Source organism: Branchiostoma belcheri, unplaced genomic scaffold, assembly GCF_001625305.1.
Source record: "Branchiostoma belcheri isolate BF01 breed outbred unplaced genomic scaffold, Haploidv18h27 scaffold159, whole genome shotgun sequence".
Taxonomy (NCBI): Eukaryota; Metazoa; Chordata; class Leptocardii; order Amphioxiformes; family Branchiostomatidae; genus Branchiostoma; species Branchiostoma belcheri.
This window is the reverse complement of record NW_017803035.1, coordinates 115527-139402: the sequence shown is the minus strand read 5'-3', so window position 1 is coordinate 139402 and position 23876 is coordinate 115527. Positions and strand designations below refer to the sequence as shown.

Sequence of the window (23876 nt, the reverse complement as noted above, 5' to 3'; positions counted from 1 at the left end):
GAATCATCCCTATCCCATGGCATATTGATGTCTGTGATGTGCAGTTTTGCTGACAGAAACCGGTTGCTTGTTTTGTAGGCTGGTTTAGCTATTTATAGGTTTTAAGTACATGTATGTCAATTAAAATGATAATGAACAGGTGCTAAGAAATGGCAGTAAATGTCAGTATCAGACAGATTTCCTCATCCAGAATTTGTCTGTTTGGCCACCCTGAAATTGCATTCGATACCTTTTAACTATTAAGGCCACAGCAAGTAAATTTTATGGATGACATCCTCTGCATGCAGACTCCAAATCTAATGCGAGCAGGCAAAAAAACAACAAAAAAAGGCTATTTAGGCCGAAAAAAACAAGGTTTCTACATTTTAAAATTTTGACTCAATGGTTTTGACTAAGTGGGAACATCACATATACACAGCCAGCATCACATATCACTGCATCAAAGTAAGAAACAAAACATTAAATCAGAGCCTTTTCTTGTCTCCTCTCTTCATAGTTATCTGCCATCCACCTTCCGGCAAGGCAACAGACATCTTTGCCCATTTTCGGCATGTTGACCACTGTCAGAAGGCAACAAATTTTTTTTTCCAAAATCAGGCGAAATTTATGCACACGCTGATGTCATCCATTAAAATTACTTGCTGTGGCCTAAGTAATGATACAATGTCATCATTACATCATCATTACCATGTATGATGAAAAGTTGACAGATAAACAATGTGAAACACAACCCTTGGTCTTATTTCTTACTTTATTTCTTGTGAAAATACTCTTGCATAGAGCTGTATAAAGTACTGAAAACATACTTGAATAGAAACCTGTTGAAGAAGACATTAATGTTAAAGATAGAAATTTTGTATCCCTAAGAACATATGACAAGTGGCAACTTTCAGAAACATCCTAAAAGGAAGTTAGTGTATAGCATAAATTTAAAATAGCATTGAATCAGATGTGAATCACATTTAAAGTAAATTGTGGCTGTGTTGCATTGGTTGAAAAACAATAAAAAAAAGCAAAATTCAGTTATTAAGAAAGTACAACTCTCCTTTAACCAAGTGAGCAGCATTTTATTTGCATTCTGGGATTATCTCCAAGCAGATGTTAGGATCGAGCTGATCATTCTCAGTGTTTATTGCTTGTTTTTGTAACATTTATTAAAAAAAAAAGTGCTCCTTTCTAGTTGGAGAATCCAAAGAGTTAAAAAGGTTCACTATACAAAAAATATGTACTTGTATCATAAATGTTGCAAAAGCAACACTGCAGAAAACACTGCTGGATCCTTAGCTACACCAATTTAATCTCTTGGTTAACGGATTCGCCCGCTTCATTTTTTTCTGATTTGCAAAAAAAAAAAAAAATTCAGAATCAACTGCAAATTGCTCATATTTTGCCCAGAACAGTTGAAAACAGTCCTTTTCTTCCTAGCTGTTACAGTTATTCCATCTTTCAATGCAGTGGTATCATTAAAAGTTCAAAATTCATTTGTTTAAATTGACTGGTGTGTTGACTTCATGGCTCCTATCGTTCAATTTTGGGCCATAATAGCATGCCTAGGCCTGTTTTTATTTCATTTTTTTTTCGCTCGCCTGCTCCATTATTTTTCTAGAAAAACCCGTTAGCCAAGAAATTAAATTGATGTGGCCTTTCATTGTACATCAGATTCTGATTAAAGATAATTCCCAAGTAGCAGGGCTAAGACTTAGTACAGTTCCACAGAGAATTTTGGAATCCAGCATATATTTTTTGTGCGTACAAAAAAAGAACACTTAAAATCAGTGATTAATATTCATATCTCGATCATGCTCTTACGGGAAACCCTGAGTTATCTTGTGTTAGGCCACAGCAAGTAAATTCTATGGATGACAGACTCCAAATCTAATGCGAGCGGGCGAAAAAAACAAGGCGGGCCGAAAAAAACAAGGTTCCTACATTTTTAAACTTTGACTCAATCATTGTACAAATGTTTTGATTCAGTGGGATGTATACAGCCAGCATCACATATCACTGCATCATCCAAGTAAGAAACAAAACATTGAATCAGAGCCTTTTCTTGTCTCCTCTCTTCATAGTTATCTGCCATCCACCTTCCGGCGTGGCAACAGACATCTTTGCCCATTTTCGGCATGTTGACCACTGTCAGAGGGCAACAAAATTTCTTATTTTTTTTTCCAAAATCAGGCGAAAATTAATATCATCCATAAAAATTACTTGCTGTGGCCTTACATGAAAAAGAGGGGAGTATAAGTAGAATCACCTAGCCATCTTAAATAATATACAAATTAAAGTTATTCTCATTTTTGTCACCACATGAATCAAGCATAAGATTTTACTGACATTCTTGGCTTAAAATTTAGATTTTTGGGCAGTTTTCATTTTTAGCTTTTCACCTGCAAATGCCAATGACAAAAGAAATAACTTCATCATTTTGTTTCGAAAAGACTTGAGTTCTGTAGCTAGAAGTTAACATTTTTACATACCGGTAATCTGTCTGAATGTCTTTTTTTGCAAATGCGTCACTGATGGTATGGAAATATTTCTGGTAGAGCCAAAAATGCCTATAAAACGTCTAGCGGACATTAGACATGATTTAAACATTGCTGAACAAAGGCCAGTCAGGAGAACATTAAGTAGACATAGTTACTGAAAAATGACATCGAAATAACCCAAGGTGGACATTTTATATCCATAGTCTCTTCACACGTCAGGTAGGGACACCCCTAGGAGACAGTCCTTTGTTTAGCACAATGCACACTTATAAAGATATTAGCATCTTTCCATTAATTAATGGTGTCCTGCCCTATAAATTGTCTTGGCTTTGTGTAGTGCTTTTCATATGGATGCCAGTTTTCACAGTTTTTTCTAAAGACATTCTGACAGACACCTCATGAACAATGGAAAACACAACAAGCAAGTCCTCCCCAAAAAGACCCTGTAAAGACCTGGGAAAGACATTCTTACAAATGTTTAAAAAATGTGCAGAACTTTCGAGAATGTTAAATGTCTGTAAGACGTTTTATAGACATTTTTGGCTCTACCAGTGAATGTCATTATGACATTTCCATACCGTCAGTGATGCATTTGCTTGTTTCTTAAATTCTTGTTTTCAGCAGCTTTCATTGTCTACTTACATGTAATACCCACAAATCCCTTCACCTGCTATCAAACACAGAGAATTCTGGGTAAAATTGGGGGCAAACAAAAATCACCATTCACCAATTTCACACTTCCCATAATGCCTAGTAAAGATCACGGATATGGATGGGATATGACGTAAGAAGGGGATATACGTAATGCGACCGTGCGAGTAGGAGAGTCTTCGGTAGAAGGTATAGAACGATAGAAGGTACGCCATTTTCTCTCATTCCAACAAAAATGCAATTATGGCATGCGCTTTATACTAGATAAATAATTCAAAACAATAGTTGTGACCAGTTTGTCGATAGAACTTGTTGGAAATATTACATCAAGGAAGGGGGAGGGGGTGGTCTTACGTCATATCCGTGATCTTTACTAGGCATTATGGGAAGTGTGAAATTGGTGAATGGCAACATAGAGTGGACTGGACAAGCACGTCGGCAGAACGTACTGCGCCGGCGCGAATTGAAACCCTGATTTTTTACGGTTTTCATTGGATATTAGGACACCTTTGCATTAGAATTTTGGCTGTTGCAGAGGACACCTTTTCCGACACAAAATTTGGAAACTGCAGACGGGGTGTTAACCTTACACGTGCAAATATGACATTAGGCCACACCAATTTAATTTCTTGGTTAACGGATTCGCCCGCTTCATTTTTTTCTGATTAATAATAATGCAAATAAAAATAAAAATTCAGAATCAACTGCAAAATGCTCATATTTTGCCCTGAACAGTTGAAAACAGTCCTTTTCGTCCTAATTGTTACAGTTATTCCATCTTTCAATGCAATGGTATCATTTATTTTAAAAGTTCAAAATTCATTGTTTAAATTTTGAACCAGCCTGGTGTGTTGACTTCATGGTTCCTATCGTACCATTTTGGGCCATAATAGGATGCCTAGGCCTGTTTTTATTTTTATTTTTCACCCGCCGATTATTTTTCTAGAAAAATCCGTTAACCAAGAAATTAAATTGGTGTGGCCTTATATGAGACGTTCTGATGAAATGCTACGCACATGTACAATCATAATACATTACGGGTTTCACACAAGCGCATGCAGTACGTTCTGCCGACATGCTAGCTATGCATACTGTGTCATCATAATAATGCATCCTTGTTATGGTGATGCATCATTTGCAAAGTACATTCATTAGGCCACACCAATTTAATTTGTTGGTTCTCGGATTTGCCTCTTCATTTTCTTCTGATTTGCAAAAAAAAAAGATTCTGGTTCTGAATCAACTAAAAATTTCTCATATTTTGCCCCCAAAAGTTGAAAACAGTCCTTTTCTTCCTAGATGTTACAGTTTTTCCATCTATCAATACAGTGGTTTGATTAAAAGTTCAAAATCCATAGATTTTAACCCAGCCATTTGTGTTGACTTCATGGCTCCTATCGTAGCATTTAGGGCTATGCCTAGACGGTGAGCAGACCTGTTTTTATTTTTATTTTTTTTCGCCCCGTCGCTTCATATTTTTTCCGAACGACTCTGAGAAGCAACAAATTAAATTGGTGTGGCCTTACCAATAGTTCTGTGATCCATGAAAAGGTCTAAAATGCAACATTGTACAACACATGCTTGCAATGTGTATCAACAGCCTCTAGATCTGTAGCACAACTTGTAACATTTAGAAAAGCCCTTGGCATTAGCTATTTGTATTTTAACAGGATGAGTCTGAACTAAGGCCACACCAATTTAATTTCTTGGTTAACGGATTCGCCGCTTCATTTTTTTTCTGATTTGCAAATAAAAATGAAAATTCAGAATTGACTGCAAAATGCTCATATTTTGCCCTGAACAGTTGAAAACAATCCTTTTCTTCCTAGTTGTTACAGTTATTCCATCTTTCAATGCAAAGCATAATGGTATCATTAAAAGTTCAAAAATCATTGTTTAAATTTGAACCAGCCTGGTGTGTTGACTTCATGGCTTCTATCGTATCATTTTGGGCCATAATAGGATACATGTACCTAGGCCTGTTTTTATTTTTTTTCGCCTGCCCACTCCATTATTTTTCTACAAAAATCTGTTAACCAAGAAATTAAATTGGTGTGGCCTAAGGAAGAAGACTGCGCAGCTGTAAAGTCTTTTGGAGATTTTTCCTATCATTTTAAAAGACGTCAAATTTCTTTCACTTTTTGAAGGGCTCGAGTTTAAAACCTACAACAATGAAATACTCATTTGTAATGCTAGATTGCTGTCATAATCATTGATAGGAAAATTGTATTTTGACAACATATGCGCAGAAAGATAGACTAAACTTAATAACAATGTCATAAATGCCTTTAGTTCTCATAGCAGATGTAATCGTATATTATGCTCATACCATAATAACTTTGTCATGTACGTTTAATATTACATGACATTTGTTACCACATTTTTGCTGTATACATACTAAAATTCTCTTGTGCCTAAAGCAAGACTTGACAAAATTTACCAGTTTAATTTCCTAGTATGTTTTTTTAGGCTGATGACTACACTGTGACAGGTGCACTTTTTGGTGCACATACAAAAGAAGTTTATAACTACATGTACTACGTAAAACACCACATATAAGCCTCGGTCACAACCCGCCGTACGTGCTTCTGCGTGCTGTCTACGTGCAAAAACGTGTGCAAACGTAGGGCATCCGTGCGTGGTGAGTACCACCTCCGCACGGAATCCTACGGATTTTGGAGCACGCAGACACGCCGTAGAACTTTAAGTGCATGTAAAACTTTTTCTGCGTGCGGTCTGCGGATTCACCACCCGTGCGTGCGAGTACGGGCGTCGCGTGTGCCCCGTACGTACCACACGGAAGACGCACGTGTGAGTACGGCCTCCTTACGGTAAAGTTGCAATCGCACAGAGATCGTACGTTGTAAGCACGTACAACTCACTCACCACTTGCGCAACGTATGATGCACGCAACCGCTCACGGCCAGACTTGGCATGCAGACCACACTCTTACACTTTGTGCAACCGTGCAAGTGACGTGCGTTGACGCCACTCTTTCCCCACGTTTTCAGAAAAAATGTAGCAGACGTACATGTAGCCTAAAAAAAAACGTACGGAGAAAAAGCATGTACGGCGGGTTGTGACCAAGGCTATACTGGTACTTGTACATGTAACTATTTGTAAGGAATCTCTAAATTTTCAACTGGGAGAGATTACAATTGTCAATCTTTCAAGATTTGCTGGGCTTGTGAATTTGAAGAATAGAGTGATTTTATTTATTTAAATTAAAATAATGAAAATTTACAGTTTCACTGAAAGGTTTTCAAAGTTTCAGCACTGCAAGGGAGTGTGGGTAAGGTCAGAGTTCAAGGCCCATCAGAAGAACATGTAGACAAGAATTTACATGGAAACATTCCGAACACAAAGGATTGTGGGATCTGAATCTTTGACCCTGGACCACAATGCACCAGGAGTGCAGAACAATCACATCCTGCTAAAATTGTGTTAAAATTATCGCTGATTGAAAAGTCTTTTTCGGGGAAACTGAAAAATAAAGATTAGTCATGTTTTTCTAATGCAAGTTAATATATTCCATGAAACTGTGTGGCCTTATAATTATTATAGATTTTGTTTAGCAAAAAACCTATTAATCCGTTTTACCCTTGTTGCAGATTTAAAGAATCACCTGAGTGTACTGTAACAGCTATATGTTATGTATTATAGGATGGCTTTAGAAACCTTTGGTTCTTGAGTTGTCTCTATTGAGACATGTACCCCTTAACTCCATTGGTCAGCATACAGATACTCCATGAATGATGCACTTTCCAACCAATCAAATGCATTCTTTTATTCAATTCTGACACATTGTAAATGTTGTATATTACAAACAAAAGTAGAAAAGCTGTAACAGAAGCCAGAACTAACATAACACACGAAGAAACTATGGTCTGGACAGTCATCACATGAAAGATGCCAGCAGGGAGTTGGCGTATGCCATGGGCTTCACATTTGGGTGAGGCTGGAAGAGAGCAGAAATCAGCAGATGAGTGTGAAAACAATGCTGCTTATTACAGTGTCATACTTGCCCAAGCGACCACCACATCACTTAACCAACAGGAAAAGGACTGAAAAGGCAGTCTGGGGGGCTCAAACAAGCTTGATTGGACTTCTCTATTGTTTCTAGGGGCTTGGTGGAACTGAAGGAGCTTCTTCTTTGTTCACTTCTGGGCTAATTATGCAAGGAAATGAATGGAATGATCTCATTTGTTTACTTTGTATCAGAATACTATAAGGCGGCCATCTGACCATAATGACCTGTCCACTTTTTCCACTTTCGTCCAAAGATTTAGGGGACTTGCCTAAGCCAAACACGGTGTCCAACATCACCACAACCATTTGGACTGCACAATGGCCCAATCTTGCCTAGTACATAGGCTGTGTCATTTTCAATTGTGTGGCGGAAAATTTTTTTTTAAACGATAAATAGTGAGAAATCTTGATGGAATCAGCCATTTCGCCATTGATTGTGACAGCATGGCAATCTTTGCACAATGTAAGATATTGCAGGCTGGGTCACTTTGTGTCAGTGGGTCTATTGTAAAATTGGTGGAAATTTTGCTGCATTTTTCTTGTTGTCTGTCATGTCTTGTTGCCATACTTTTTTTTTGTATAAAAAGACCACAAAGTCTTGTCTAAGAAGACCACTTTTTCTTGGTCTCCTGGGTGGTTGTCTTAGACAAGTTTGATTGTAATAATACATGTATATAGAGCATTTTCATGCGACATCACAGGGACACTAACATGGAGACGGATACAGCTTTTTGTATCTCAGTAAATCATAATGATAGCTCAATCAATGTTTTCCAACATCGAGAAACCTCATGACCCCTCATAACATTTAGTATAACACACAGAAAAGAATACCAGTGAGTATATATAAGACATGAAAACTTTCAGAAAATCAAATTTTTGCCTCACAGATATCAGTACGGGATAGGATTGATTCAAATTACTACGTTAAAAGAATGAGCAGAAAATCTGAATGACTAAAAACTAAATTAAAAGTAAGTATTATAGACAAGAAGGGAAGAACGTTTAGGGAATTTTGTAACTTACCACACAGTCATACGTGGTGAACTTTGGAGACAGGTCGGGAGGGTTGAGTGTGATAAAAGCACCTTTGTTTCCCATTTGGTCACTGTGGATGGGAAACATATTTTTGAAAACAACCACTGGACAAACTTCAAAGCGGTGGTCTTGGTCATCATAATTGAAACCCATACTAAAGATTTGAAAATGGTGCCCTCAAAAAAAGCAGCGGCTGTTATGGAGTCCTGGTGGGATCTTGAAATTCCCATCATCCCCACACAAGGGTCTGCATGGAGGGGCACTACAGAGCTACTGGATTATACATGTACATGTAAGTCAGGGCTCGAAATTAACAGTGTTCGATTGCCACTGACCACTAAAATTTAGGCTGGGACAACTAAAAAGTTACTTTGGGACATTTATGGGACAATAGAAAAATAATCAACATCAGAATGTCAGCTCTACTTTTGTTCTTCAGGCACACGTCCCGGCTTTTGGCTCGGAAAAGCCCCCCAAATTTCTTGTCTATTCTGCAATTATAGCGCCCGGGAGTCAGAACATACCGATAAGCAAAATAAAGTTGACTTCAAGTTGCTGTCATACATACTGTACTTAGTCTAAGTAGTACATGTAGACAGTGCTGGGCAATAAGTAAAAAAGTTAATTTCGAGGCCTGTAAGTATTCCAACTAAATTTTGGTTGATTTTGTATCAATAACAAATTGTGTTCCTCTAGAAAATGAAACTAGCCTCTACTCTCAAGACTGCCTTTAAATATTTAAACTTACCAATTTGTAGTATATTCCTCAATCAGTGACTCATTTGAAAGGTAGAAACACCCGGAAGTCACATAGAAAGATTAAGGAAGCGGTCCACATCCAGTTGGAACGTGCCGGGATGAATCGTAATGACGGTTGGGAGCTGCCCAAGTCCTACCTACCCCTACTCCGCAAGGAGGCGGGGGAGGTCAGAAGATCCACACAAGTCTCGACCTAGTCTCGTGTTCTCGCGAGACTAGGTCATTCCGTGATCAAGATGTACAATAGACATCGAAAATTTGGAGGTACGTGTTTCTACCTTTCAAATGAGTCACTACTACTACAACTACTAATTGATAATTCTACGTGACTGATGAACCTCTTCAACATTAAACTTACCAGTAGTTAGGAGCTGAGAAGACAGTGATACACTTCCCATTGTGGGCCTCCTCGTACCCTAGCGGCTTGACCTCGTGACTACGGATGATGTAGTCTAAGTTGTTGAGCTCCAGGAACTTTTGCGTCACATCCGGCCCAAACTGGATAGCTACACCTCGCTTGCTGGGGGCTCGACCAGGCTGGGGAAAAAAAAAGATGTTTTATATTAAATGTTGTTGTTGTTTAGTCAACATCAACAAAGGTGAAGCATGATGCTTTTTGAGTAGCTATACTTGGGGTTATGATGTAAATGACCATCACTGGTAGAGCCAAAAATGTCTATAAAACGTCTAATGGACATTAGACATGATTTAGACATTGCTGAACAAACGCCAGTCGGGAGAACATTAAGTAGACATAGTTACTGAAAAATGACATCGAAATAACCCAAGGTGGACATTTTATATCCATAGTCTCTTCACACGTCAGGTAGGGACACCCCTAGGAGACAGTCCTTTGTTTAGCACAATGTGCACTTATAAAGATACTAGCATCTGTCTATTAATTAATGGTGTCCTGCCCTATAAATTGTCTTGGCTTTGTACAGTGCTTTTCATACGCATGCCAGTTTTCACAGTTTTTTTCTAAAGACATTCTGACAGACACCTCATGAACAATGGAAAACACAACAAGCAAGTCCTCCCCAAACAGACCCTGTAAAGACCAGGAAAGACATTCTTACAAATGTTTAAAAATGTGCTTTCGAGAATGTTAGACGTTTTATAGACATTTCTGGCTATACCAGTGCATGTGGCTTATACGAGGCAAGGGTTTGCCAGGCCTCCATCTGGAAGATTTGTACAAATGTAGTGAATCACTAATTTTTAAGCTTTTAGTATTTCGACCATCACACACCATGGCATGTCCCTCCTCTTTTTTCAAAAGGTGCAGTGGGTTCTTTAATGTGCATAGGGTGTGCCTCTCCCCTCTATTCAACATCCTATATCCGAGGGATGTCCCTATCCAAAGCTAGGTACTCATGCCTGATGTTTTGTAAAGTACATATTGTGTACATGTAGGTATAGCAAGAACAACTCTCATAATTTGGCTGGGTATCCTAATGCCACCACATTTAAAAAAACCAAAGGATTTAAAAGAGATCTACACATGTACTAAATTAAATGCAGCATCAGTAAGTATTCAAGAAATTCTTGAGATTCCCTTAATGGGGGCCCGCAAGCCCTTTTCCGTAGAGCGTAATCGGCCGTTTTAATTCTACGTAGAGCGTAGACGGACCACAGACTAATATTTTTGCGTAGAGCGTATTCAATGTTTTAATTCTGCTTAATGCGTTGTAGCCACTTGGAATTTATCGTAAAGCGTAATCGGGAGGTTTCCGAATTCAGCGTAGAGCGTTGTCGGGACCCCCCCTTGCAGGCCCTCCTCAATTATAGCACTGCTTTGATGTGTTGGTTCTAGTGCACCTTGGAGAATTATGAACATGAACATTGCCTCTAGTCTACATGTAACTCCTTAACACTTTTTAATGCTTTAGTATCCTACATTGTTGAATCAGATATATGTTGGACACGACACTCACACTCACTCACTGCACGGCTTAGCGTCCGTTGTTCCCCGTCATGCAAGGGTTGGACGTCGTGGGGTGTCGTTTAGGTCTAATAGCTGCTCTCCAGCTGCTTCAACTATAATCATTATTTCATTAAAGACTATAACTAAAGGGAGGTGTCTACTGTTGTTTGTATCGACAATAAAAAGTTTTGCTCACCAGGATTTGAGGATCTGACCACAACAGCTCACACATCACACCTGTCACAACAAAAAGAGGAATCTTCAATACACCACATGGTTGTCATCAGGCAACAACAGTAACTGTTCATTAAAGTTTCTTTTTTTTTTATATATATCGATACACATATATATCGATTATATTGATTTAAAGTATTAACATAATGCTCCCCACTTACCCCGATGCCTCTCCAGCTTTCCCTTCCGAGATGCAATAAGACGTTCTGTCTTTTCAAACTAAAAGACTTAGTAGTTATCAGTTTTTTAAAGGACTGGAAATGTATTGTTTTTAGACGTCTGCACCTAAAGATGAACATTTTCCCTGAGAAAATTATCAAATTTTTAGGGGAGATGCATTTAAAGATAAATCTCCAAATATAATCATAAAGGTATTTAAGTCACAATTTATATTATTTTTTTCTTTTAACCAATTCTGTATATTATTCCAAAATAACACAACATGTGGACATTCCCAGAAAAAGAACATAGGTTTCTTCATTGTCATGGCAGAACGAACAGGAACTAAAGTCAACCAATTTTCATTTAGGACTTTATCTATAATGTTGGGTAATACTATATGTGAATTTCTATTTCCTGTTGACTGTTATCACCTATATGAAGTATAGAAGAAATAAAGGTGGTGCAGGTAAAACATGTCTGGTGCAGGTAATTTTCAATGTTACTTTACTTTCAATGCATATTTATTTACACAATCGCTAATGTTTCTCACCTGCTTAAATTTTGATGCCAGTCCAACATCCTCCTCAGAAGGTGAGGAACATTAAGTTGTGTAAAAATATCCTATGTTCTACCAACCAGATGAAATTATTTTATATTTGCGACCTTACCGCAGTTTACCAATTTGCAGGACAAAAACTAAAAACAGTCTCCAGTTTAATTAATTCCAGACTAATTCCATATCTCACCAACCTTACATCTAGATGGGCTAATTTTGTAAACTAGAGGTAAAAATGATGCAACCCAATTCTGCAGAATTCTGGCTGACCAGTTCCCAGAAATCTGGCTCCAGTTCAGAATTCTGCAGAATTGGGTTAATACCCAAGGGGTCCTCGATGGCTACCACATATTTTTCACATCATTTTTACTTAGAGTTTACGATATTCAGTTCAGTTCAGTTCATCCTTCAGGTGACACCATGTACTGTCTCCACAAGTTAGCGATATTAGCCCATCTAGATGTAAGGTTGCTGAGAGATATTGGAATTAGTCCGGAGTTAAACTGGAAGTCCAGAATTAAACTGGAGTCAGTTAAATTTAAAAACAAACCTGAGTCTGGAGGTTGTCTATTCCTGTCTATCTTCTTGATTTCGTCCAGCGTCACATCATCTCTACTGAAGAGCCCTCCATGCATACACTAGGGACAAACAACACAGTGTTAGAAATACCCATCTTGCAGACTGAAAAAATCAGGTTAGGATGTTGGCATAATATTGTTTAATATTAGCTTTATATTTACTGAATGTAAAATGTTTGTCAACATGCAAAATTGTGTATCCTGAACTCCACCCGACCATGGTTAGGCCACAAAAAGTAATTTTTATGGATGACATCAGCGCACGCATTAATTTTTGCCTGATTTTGGAGAAAAAAAAGAAGAAATTTTGTTGTCTTCTGACAGTGGTCAACATGCTGAAAATGGGCAAAGATGTCTGTTGCCATGCCGGAATGTGGATGGTAGATAAATATGAAGAGAGAAGACAAGAAAAGGTGATGAGTGAGTTAAAATCATTTTAAAATGTAGGTTCCTTCAAGTTGTTTTTTTAGCCCGTCTTGTTTTTTCGCCTGCTTGCATTAGATTTGGAGTCTGCGGAGGATGTCATCAACAAAATTTACTTGCTGTGGCCTTATAGGAGCAGAGGGGCTGTGGTAATTGGCTGGTGTTTATTGAGGTTGGCTACTGTTCAGCTTTCAAAATGTTTAAAACATTAGGGTGTGGATGGGAAGTTCGGCCATGTTGAGGTTAGGGCTGGTATTCAGGAGTATAGATCAGCAGTGGTCATGGTTGGAAGTCAAATTTGACTCAAATTTCACTTGATTTTTATAGACGTGGCCTAACCAGAACTTTAGCCAACCTAGGTTGGTTTGTGCATGGTTGGTACTCTCCAAGCAGAGGTAGGGTCGCTCGGTATTTTGGCAGTATTTTCGCGTTTTTAATACGTTCTACTTTTACGGTTTTTCTCTGGTCTTCCTCCCCTTACAAAGACCAGAGAAAAACCGTAAAAGTAGAAAGACGTAATTAAAAACGCGAAAATACTGCCAAAATACCGAGCGACCCTACCTCTGCTTGGAGAGTACATGGTTGGGGGAGGGTTCTGAATGTGTGACAGGGTCTTCACAGAAGGTTTTACAATGTACCAGGATCTTGCTGTTGATACAGTGTGTGAGCAGTAGTAAGTTTTACCAGGATTTTGCTGTTGATACAGTGTGTGAGTAGTAGTAAGTTTTACCAGGATCTTGCTGTTGATACAGTGTGTGAGCAGTAGTAAGTTTTACCAGGATTTTGCTGTTGATACAGTGTGTGAGCAGTAGTAAGTTTTACCAGGATCTTGCTGTTGATACAGTGTGTGAGCGGTAGTAGGTTGTAGACTTCAGTGAAGAGCTCGGCCATCTGTGCAGAGTACTTCGTCTTGACCTCTCCCTCGAAGCCATACATCTGGTTCATCGTCTCTGTCTCATGGTTACCTTAAGGAGACACGGAGGACAACAACGCTAGATTCAGTATGAAAAGACAGGTTAAGCTCCGGTCACAACCCGCCATACGTGCTTCTGCGTGCTGTCTACGTGCAAAAACGTGGGCAAATGTAGGGCATCCGTGCGTGGTGAGTACCGCCTCCGTACGGAATCCTACGGATTTGGGAGCACGCTGACATGCCGTAGAACTTTAAGTGCATGTGACACTTTTTCTGCTTGCGGTCTACGGATTCACCACCCGTGCGTGCGAGTACGGGCAATGCGCATACCCCGTACGTACCGTACAAAAGACGCACGTGTGAGTACAGCCTCCTTACGGTAAAGTTGCAATCGCACAGAGATCGTACGTTGTAAGCACGTACAACTCACTTACCACTTGCGCAACGTACGATGCACGCAACCGCTCACGGCCAGACGTGGCGTGCAGACCACACTCTTACACCTTGCGAAACCGTGCGAGTGACGTGCGTTGATGCCACTCCTTCCCCACGTTTTCAGAAAAAAAGTAGCAGACGTAGCCTCCCAAAAAATGTACGGACAAAAAGCATGTACAGTGGGTTGTGACCGCGGCTTTACAGGGTATTACTGGTATACGTAGGTAGTGCTGTGTACCAGTTCACTGGACTTGGATCAGGACTTGTAAGAATGTTTAGGTTCAAGTCCAAAAAAAACCTAAAAGTCAAGAGTCCGGACTTATTACCCAAAAAAAACAAGTAAAATCTGAGATTTTATACCTCCGGGCTTTTTATTGTATATTTTTATATTTTGTTTACATAACAATTGTTGCGTGCCGCAGGACTAGAATTTATCACGACCGGACAGCCCTCTGTGTGAGGGGTCACCTTTGTGGACGAGACCGACAGTACCTAATACATGCCAAAGGTCAACGGTCGCGACCACCTTCACGCTCAAAGGGGTGTTCTAGGGTCACCAAATGGCACCATTTTCACTCCCGAAAAACATGTACAATAAAAACAAAAGAATGTGCATCATCTGCAGCCCAATAGCAAAACATATACCGAGTCTCAAAAGAATCCGTTCACCCAAACACGAGAAACAGCTGCGAACATCACAAAACCCTTCCACGGAAGGATGTCTCCTCCCCCGGAGGTAAAAACCCATTTCACATACCCCTTTTCTTTCCAAACTACCTAAAACCATCCGTAGATTGCAAAATCTTTGCGGCAAAATGAAGAAAACGTTGCCATCGGGCATCGTCAAGTGTCGGCCTCCATGTTTCGTGGCCAAAGTTTTGCCCAAGCAACATTGCAAGGTTGCCAACATGCAATTTTGTATATGCCATGGGTTTAGGTCTGGTCTTACGACTACGAGTCCTGGAACTGAACCTAAACCTCTGGACTTGAATCCAGACCTGAACCTAAATGTGGGTTTAGGTACACAGCACTTCCGGTAGGTAACATTTTAACACCAAAAAATGCAATATCTTAATTGAAGAAATCTTTGTGTGATTGTAAATTTTACTTCCACTTTTCAACATACATTGTACATGTATTTGTGCAGTCATCTCACTTTTCTAATATTTATGGTTCCTGAAAACAGCCCACACAAGGCACATTCAGTTTGTGCATAGCAAAACTGTAAAATACCAGAGGATTGCAATAAAACAAATTTTTGCAAATCAAAAAAAATTGAAGAGGCGAATCCGAGAACCAACAAATTAAATTAGTGTGGCCTAAAGATAAGACACTTTGTTACACTATGCAACTTTCAAAGAACAGACCAACATATACATTATGTACAACAGTATTCTCAAGTTCATTCCACTCCTTGTTTTGATTGCGATAACCTTCTTTATGGCCTACCTGGGCCGCGATTACGTTCGATACGGTGTTCCGGCCCGTGTGATAACTAGCGGTACGGCCTGGGGGTTCTTAACCTGTACGGCCCGGGGCTTCCAAATGTTCCATAGAACGATTTGAACGCGTTTCTCCCTTACCGCGTGCACCTCTGTCGAAAATTCGAATGCAAAATTTGGACGTTGGAATTGATGTTGTTGCATTTTTTGGGTTTAGGGACACCAAATTTTGCTCATTTCGCATTAAAAGGCGTGTTTTCTTGGGTGGGTATGACATAAATAAAATACAACACGGTGTATTCCGCATCGCCCTAGGTCCCAGCCCTCCCACGGATCGGATCTCCCCCCAGCCTGCGGCCATTGGGCGATCTGACGCTCGGTCGGGCTGGTACCTCGGGCGATACGGAATACCCCGTGTTGTATTCTATAATTATCATGACTGTACATGATTGTACAATGTACTTACCCCTGGCCATGAAGAAGCTATCTGGTATCAAGAGTTTCCATCCAAACAGCACCAGTATACACTCCACTGAGAAGGAACCTCTGTCCACAAAGTCACCATTGAATAACTTAGAATACAGTCAAGGAAGTCAAGTTTTCAACACTGTTTCTAAATATTAAGTTTATTACAATTCTTTATACCAAATGCAGGTAAAGAAGGGAAACATATTAATTATGGGTTCACCACACCACGAAGTGGTGTGGTGAAACCATATTGCTTTTTCTGATGTTTCTTCTCCTTCTTCTCCTCCTCCTTCTCCTGCCATTTTTTAAATGGATTCAGCTTCTTCATTTTAGGGCCTAAGGTCCTGAAATTTGGTATGGAGGTACAGTGGGCAAATACCCCTAGGCGTTTTTTAAAATATTGTGATACAGGCTTTTAGAATGGTTTTATTTGAGTTTTTTGGCTGTGTTATAGCAAATGTATTACTGTGTTAGTTTGCCTTGTTTACCACGTTTGGGCATGAGTCATCACAATGGAATGCAGGGCATCAACCAATAGGCATGCAGCTTTCCTCTATACTTCTTGCTGATTGGCTGTTGGGATTTAACTTGATCAACACCTGCACAGAAGCATTTCCATACTGACAGTATGTCTGTATTCAAGTGTTTTGGTAGGTATTTCAAGCTTTCCTGCTCCAGCATTGGAATGCCGGGCATGGACGTTTTTTTTATTTTGAAAATCAACAGTTTGCATTATGCAATTAAAAATCCTAACCAATAAAGTAGGGAATAGCTATCCAACTGTTGTTTTAGTTGTATTTTACTTCATATTATAGTTATATCAATGTAAATCATTGTTTTCCCTTGTGTTTCTCATTCTTTCCCTGCCATGTGGTAAAATGTGGTGAACCCATCGCTGTATTTGCTCCAAAGCAAATATTGGCCTTTCTAGTTCAAAAATAGATTGTGAGTATAGTACTGTATGTCAGCTGGTTTTGCCCTGTAAACCACTCCCAATATTTCAACAAGAATTAAAACAAAAAGAATAAATAAATAAATAATTTGATTTATGATATGGAATAAATGGTGCCCAAAACAATGTATGAAAAAATATAGGTATAGGGGGAAAAAAGCTGTAATAGTGTGTACAAACTGAAAAAAAAGTTCCCATTCCACTTAGGATATAGAATCTTCTTCTTACACAACCATAGAGTTTCTCACCTGCTTACGCTTTTGCGGCGAGAATGCAATCCCAAACGTGGCTGAGCTTGTATCCCCTCTCGTCCCGGTTCATCACTGGGGTTGACTTCCTTATCCAGACTGCTTCTTTAATCCAACGGATTCTTCTGTTGTCCTCTCTATCTATGACCCTGGCTCCCTCCCAGTCTATCACACAATTGTTCCTGGCAACATGGTCTGTAACTGCCGATTTCTTCTCTTCTTTTTGTGCTTGCTGTTTCTGGGACCGTGTATATCTTATGGCTTCGCTGTTGTCTGCCTCTTTTCTGTGTTCTTCCAGTCTTTGCCAAAGGTCCTTCCCGTCTCTCCAATGTACACTTCAGCACAACTTTTGCAAGGAATTCTGTAAACACAATCCGTTTTCACATGGTCCCCCAACTTGTCCTTAGGGTGGACAAGCAAGTTCCTCAATGTTGTTTTAGGTTTAACTGCTGTGGTTATCCGGTGTTTTCTAAAGATCCTTTCTAATGGTTCGGTGACACCTTTCACATATGGGATGACCACCATGGTCCTGGTTTTCTCCCCTTCCTTCTTGTTCTTCTCTGTCTGCTTTGGCCTTTTCTCTTTCTGTTCAACTTTTCGAAAGGTCCATTGTGGGTAACCACATCGGATGAGGGCTCTTCTGATGTGTTGTGTTTCTCTTTCCTTGTCCTCCTCCTCCGTCACTACAGAGTTACATCTGTCCATAAGGGTGCGGATGACTCCAAGCTTCTGGTGCAGCGGATGGTGGGACTGAAAATTTAGATACTGGTCTGTATCTGTGCTTTTCCTGTACACTAGAAGTTTGACTGTTCCATCCCCCTTTCGTACCAGGAGAGTATCCAGGAACGGTAATGTGTTGTCTTTCTCCTCCTCATGCCTGAACTGAATACTTCCTGTGGGATCTATGTTGTTAAGATGGTCTGTGAGATCTTGATGGACACCCTTCTTCACTATCTCCATCACATCGTCCACGTATCTCTTCCAAAGCTTGGGTCTACAGGAAATGGGTGCTGTGGCAATGGCTTCCTGTTCCAGCCATTCCATAAACAGGTTGGCCAACACTGGAGATACTGGGCTACCCTTAGTTGTCCCAAACTTCTGCTGGAAAATATCCCCCCGGAAGCTGAAATAAGTGGTTGTGACAATAAAAGATAAGAGTTCTAGGATATCCTCAACCTCTAGGTTCGTCCGGTTCTTCAGCTCTTTATCCCCTTGGAGTCTTCTTCTGATGATGCCAAGTGTCTCTGGGATGGGGGTATTGGTAAAAAGGGAGACAACGTCATGGGACAAGAACATCTCATCTTCCTCTACTAATATAGTGGACATTTCTTCTGCTAAGTGTTTTGAGTTCTTAATGTGGTGTGTAGACTTCCCCACCAAAGGTGCTAACAGATCTGCCAAGGACCTGGACGTAAGCAGGTGAGAAACTCTATGGTTGTGTAAGAAGAAGATTCTATATCCTAAGTATCTTCCAACCTGATGAAATTATTTACGGTTCCCATTCCACTTTATGGCAGAGCATAGGGGTGGTGCCCATCTCCATATCTGTAATCCTTTGGCCACACAGTTGTGCAACCACTACAGCAGGGGGCTGGTCCACTGGTAGTGCTGTGTGTTTGACCTTCCCACACTCTTTCTCATAGATGCTGAGTGCTATGCAGAGAAACCAGGCTGGGGTTTGAACTCACGACCTCCCGGTTACAAGGTGAGCACTCCACCGATTGAGCTATTGCACCAGTTTATACCGTACATACTACAAAGTTTTTTATGCCCCAAGCCAACCATTGGATTAGATTTCCTTCCTGCTATTTTGAAAGGCTGGTCCCTCAAGGTGTTGTCAAAAATAAGTATTAAGAAAATTTTACAACTCAATTGCAGTACTGTACAAATGGCTCCGCCCCCGAGGTGTCGCCAAAAAAAGCAAAGGATACATATGGATTTTCTTTACTGGGGTTTCCATTCAGTTTGAAGATGTTCATAAGGTCATAATACTGGCCATGGATGTCACCACACACTGTGAACTTGGAACCCTGGGAAGAAATCAATCATCAATAGGCAATTAGGCCACACCGCCTTAATCTTATGGATGACATCCACGCGCGCATTGATTTTCACCTGTTCTCAAAAAACAAATAAAAAAGATCACGTCCTCCGAGGTTCTGGCCTGGCTCTTGGCCGGGGTAGTCCATAGTAGTTATGGCAATATGGAGCCTGTGGTAACTCTGGAGGACGGCACCCAGGCTACCGAAGCTCCACGACTAAAGAACTCAGTACATATGTACAGTGCCGATTCATAAATTCCGCAAAAAGCCAGCATGTTGTACGTCGCTATGCACTGTCGCAAATTCACTGCACCAGCTTTGTTTTCCTGTGGTTTAGTAGCATTTTTTTTATTCGCCCGCGCACACTAGTTTGGGTGTCTTCATGAGGATGTCATCCATAAAATTAAGTCGGTGTGGCCTTACATAAAGGTAATATTAGAGTTCCATGACCCCATATCTTCACCAAACAATGTTAATCTTTATGGAATGATCATGAGGAATTATACTGTTTTTTAATTCCAGGTCCTAATTCATTAATTTAATATATATATATATATGTCCATAAACCCTTACAACCAGGGCTCAAGCCAGCTCTAAATCCTGTTCCGTCAGCCAAAGTCCATGATCTGACCTGTAGGGAGAGTGCTCAGAATCTAGGGGGTGTCTGGGGGCAAATTTTGGATTTCGAAACCTTTAAAAACAAACTTTCCCACATTTTGAGAGGCAAATCATAGTTGTTATTGTGATCCTTTTGAAAATTGAATGTTACAATGTATATTTCTGGTATCAAGGTTGACGGATTGGTTTAGAAATTTTTCCTTCATTTTGCCACAAAGTTCCTGCAATTGACGGAAAAATGGGTGCTGGCTAGAGCCCTGCTTACAATTAAGAATACTGATTCACAACGACCAACAATTGCACACATTACAAATTCTGAGTGGTGCAGGTGATATGAAGATAATTTTAATTTCTATGTTCCCTACACCAGTGCAAGTAAGCTGAAAAACGTTTTTTGGTCCTTCATACTCTTTTCAAAGACAGAAAGAAAGACATCACACTTACATCAGATATTTTGATGTCCACCAGGGAAGGTTGCTGCTCAAAAATTTCTTTCACATCAAGTAAGATCTAGAGATGGGAAAAGAGAAACTGATGATAAATGAGTGAGTGAGTGAGTGAGTGAATGGGAAGAATTATTTAATATATATTTGTTTTAAAAGGAAATTGAAATGACTAATAACAAATTAAAACGTAAGTAATTTAGATTGTAATAAATTAGGATAAAGAAATAAGTTACAATACAGATGTCTATTATAAACAATTATAGATAAAAGTCAGACAGGTACCAAATTTGGATAACGAAATAAGGTTTGAAATAAAACACTGAGAATTTTAATTCTCAAACAAATTTTGTTCTTAAAACAACGCAACAACTTATTAATGCACAATCATCACAAATGATATTGATACTTGTACATTGTATGTCTATCCTTTATCTATACATGACATTGTGTCTGACTCAGTAGTAATATTCAAGTGGATTGTATAAATGATATTAATTTTACTTTTAATATTTTAATAAGTTCATGAGATGGTAACCTTGTATGCATATTTCCTGTGCAGTTTCTTCTGTGCCTTGAACCACTCCATCAGGTCTTCCATGAACTTGACTGTCACCTTCCCATCTTCTAATGCAGGACCACCGTAGTCATCCTCAATATCTAACAAAAAAAAACAACAAAGAGTAAAAATCTGTCTTCAAAATTTCAACAATTTTGAACATGTAAGAGTAAAGAATTTTTTCATGTACACAATAAGTACAATATTAAATATGTACATGTACATGTACATGTACTCAGTAATACATATTTTCACTTGCAACACCTACATGTAGCTGCAGCTGGAACTGTTTTTTTTTTTCATGGACCAGTACAGGTACCTGCACATACAAAATGTACATGTCCATAGCCAGGATTTTGATTGAGGGGGGGGGGGAGGTTTCTTTCCATTGTCTGAGGGACCATTGATGCGCACATTGAATGTTCTGAAATAGCATTTCCTGCATTTTTGAGAGGATTTCAAAGGAAAAATAAGAGATAACTTCTTATTCAACGGGGCTCAAAATACCAGTGCACCTATACTGTATTAAAAAAAAAAGAATTTTGAGGCCTGTTCAATGACACAGTTAGAAGTTTTTTTAGGATTCCAGCCTTGCCAGAGATACAAATCTGTCCACCTTTTAAAGAAAAATTTTGAACCTTTAAATAAAAAGTGGACCTTTGGGCCTTGTGAGTGGTTCTTCTGAACCCGCCGAACTCCCCCTGGCTACAGGCATGATAATTGCAGGTGGTATTTTGAGCCCTGTATCAAACTAACTGTCGCTGCATGCCTGCGAAGCTGGTGTTACTCTAAAGGCACTGTGTACAAACCAGGCAAAAATTAGGTTGCCCATCAGAATTTTAGGTTGCCCCATCTGTAAGTTACTACTTTCCTCAAATTAAGTAATGTTACATACATAAGCCTTTGACAATATTTCTCACAGCCTTTAGTTAACTGATACTAGTAATAGCCATTAATACCTAAAATTAAAAAGCATCTGCCGGATACAGTGATGCAAGCCAAGTGGGCATGATTTGGGGGGGGGGCATTCTTAAAATTCAGGTAGCACACTGGGCTACCTAGGTTCAAAAATAGGTTGCCCCAAGTAAAACTTGGTTGCCCGGGGCAACTGGACAACCAGGTATTTTGCACGCTGCTTTTCTTACACAATATTTTCCAACAATTTCCTGTCTTAATTAGGTCCCCCAACTTTTTTTGCCCTGCGGTGGCATAGTTGCATTCGTTGCGTTTCGCTGCGGTGTGATGAGTTGCACGAGAAATATCCCTAAGTTGTACAAGTTACTACAATGTACCTAATAGTATATATACAGGGTGCTATATAGATGGTACTGTATGTGCAAAACAACAAGGGTTAATAAAAGTTACACAGTTAACTCACCCATGCTCTCCAGGTTGATGGATTCAGACACACACTTCTTCACGTCATCCACTCTGATGGCCCGCTCAAACGCCTGCCTCTTCACGATCTTGTTACATTCTGTAAACTTGGCCTTGGCATCCTTGTCATTAGGGCGAACTTTCACAACCTTTTATAGTGGGATAAACATAAAATACAATTTAATTTTTTTCTCTGCAGAAATGATTTGTCTTTTTGCCAAGTAAAATCAGCAAATTAACAAGTAGAATCTGAGATTTTATTGTATATTTTTAATATATATGTTGTTTGTTATGTATAGTTGATGGTGTTGAATTTTGTGCACAACAACAATTGTTGCACGCCGCAGGACTAGGGTTTTAAACAAAGAATTTATCGAGACCAGACACCCCTCTGTACGAGGGGTCATATACGTGGACCAGACCGAGAATATTTTAAACACGCCAAAGGTCAACGGTCGTGACGATTTTCACGCTCAAAGGGGTGATCTGGGGCCACCAAAAGGCACCATTTTGACGCCCTAAAACACATATACAATAAAAACAAAAGAACGTGCATCAACTACAGCCCAATAGCAAAACATGCACTGAGTCTCAAAAGAATCCGTCCACCCAAACGCGAAAAACGGTAATTAAAAGAACTGAAAACCAAAAAAAGTAACATTTTGCAAAACGAATATGTCATGTTTACTTTCATATGGTCTAGCCTAAGAAAATACTGCTGTTCGTTCTTGCTCAAACACATTATATGGTCCCTCCAACTGTCCTGCCACTTGCTACATGTACATATCATCCAACACCACAAGTATGCTACACCACCAGTTACCATGGTGACAGACACTGGTTCAGGTCATTAACCTGGTTTGTTTTGATTGTTTAGTGGGAAGGTAAGCATAAGAATGAACTTACTGTTTCAAAATCCTTCAGTGCTATCTTGAACTTTCCAATAGCCATGTTTGCAGAGGCTCTCCTATAGTAACCCTGCATAGAAGTAGAAAATTTAGATAAGGCCATGTTGATTTGATTATATGGATGACAATTCCGCGCGCGCATGAATTTTCGGCCGTTTCCAAAAAAAAAAAGTTTTCAACCATACTGTAAATCGTACAAAACAGTTGCAAAATGAGGAAAAATATACCATAAGTTATCAAAAAAATTAATAAAAACAATACCAATGTCGTAGAATGCCAAAATCAAACGAAAAAAGACGAAATTGTAAAGAAATGAACTTGAAGACTAGATTATTCGCCAAACCATATTCTGTGCCTATTTGCTCAACTCTCATGACCACGTAGATTTCAATTAATAGAAAAGTTAACCTTTTTTTTGCAAAACTTTTTTTTATTCGCACGCGCGCATCAGTTTTGGGGCTCCCGCAGGATGTCATCCATATAATCAAATCAACATGGCCTAAAATTTAAAAAAAGGTTAGGTCCAATTCACAAAGAAGACTTTTCATACTTTTCAGACAATCATATATACCTTTTGTCTATGTTAATGGTAATACATTAGGCCACACCAAGTAAATTTTATGGATGA

The 23876-nt window shown here is 39.4% G+C and overlaps 1 protein-coding gene across 1 annotated transcript in view; it reads right to left on the bottom strand.

The window, feature by feature from the left end:
• Positions 1 to 6909: 6909 nt before the first annotated feature.
• Positions 6910 to 23876, bottom strand: part of LOC109465849 (serine/threonine-protein phosphatase 5-like) — a 20091-nt gene continuing 3124 nt past the window's right edge. Inside the window, exons 3-14 of the mRNA XM_019763339.1 lie at positions 23247 to 23318; positions 22342 to 22489; positions 20943 to 21064; positions 20406 to 20471; positions 19233 to 19331; positions 16100 to 16205; positions 13666 to 13808; positions 12393 to 12480; positions 11087 to 11127; positions 9322 to 9500; positions 8193 to 8274; positions 6910 to 7095 (exon numbers count right to left, since the gene is read on the bottom strand). Coding sequence (XP_019618898.1) covers positions 7036 to 7095; positions 8193 to 8274; positions 9322 to 9500; positions 11087 to 11127; positions 12393 to 12480; positions 13666 to 13808; positions 16100 to 16205; positions 19233 to 19331; positions 20406 to 20471; positions 20943 to 21064; positions 22342 to 22489; positions 23247 to 23318 — 1206 coding nt within the window. The 3' untranslated portion in view covers positions 6910 to 7035. The remainder of the gene's footprint in view (positions 7096 to 8192; positions 8275 to 9321; positions 9501 to 11086; positions 11128 to 12392; positions 12481 to 13665; positions 13809 to 16099; positions 16206 to 19232; positions 19332 to 20405; positions 20472 to 20942; positions 21065 to 22341; positions 22490 to 23246; positions 23319 to 23876) is intronic.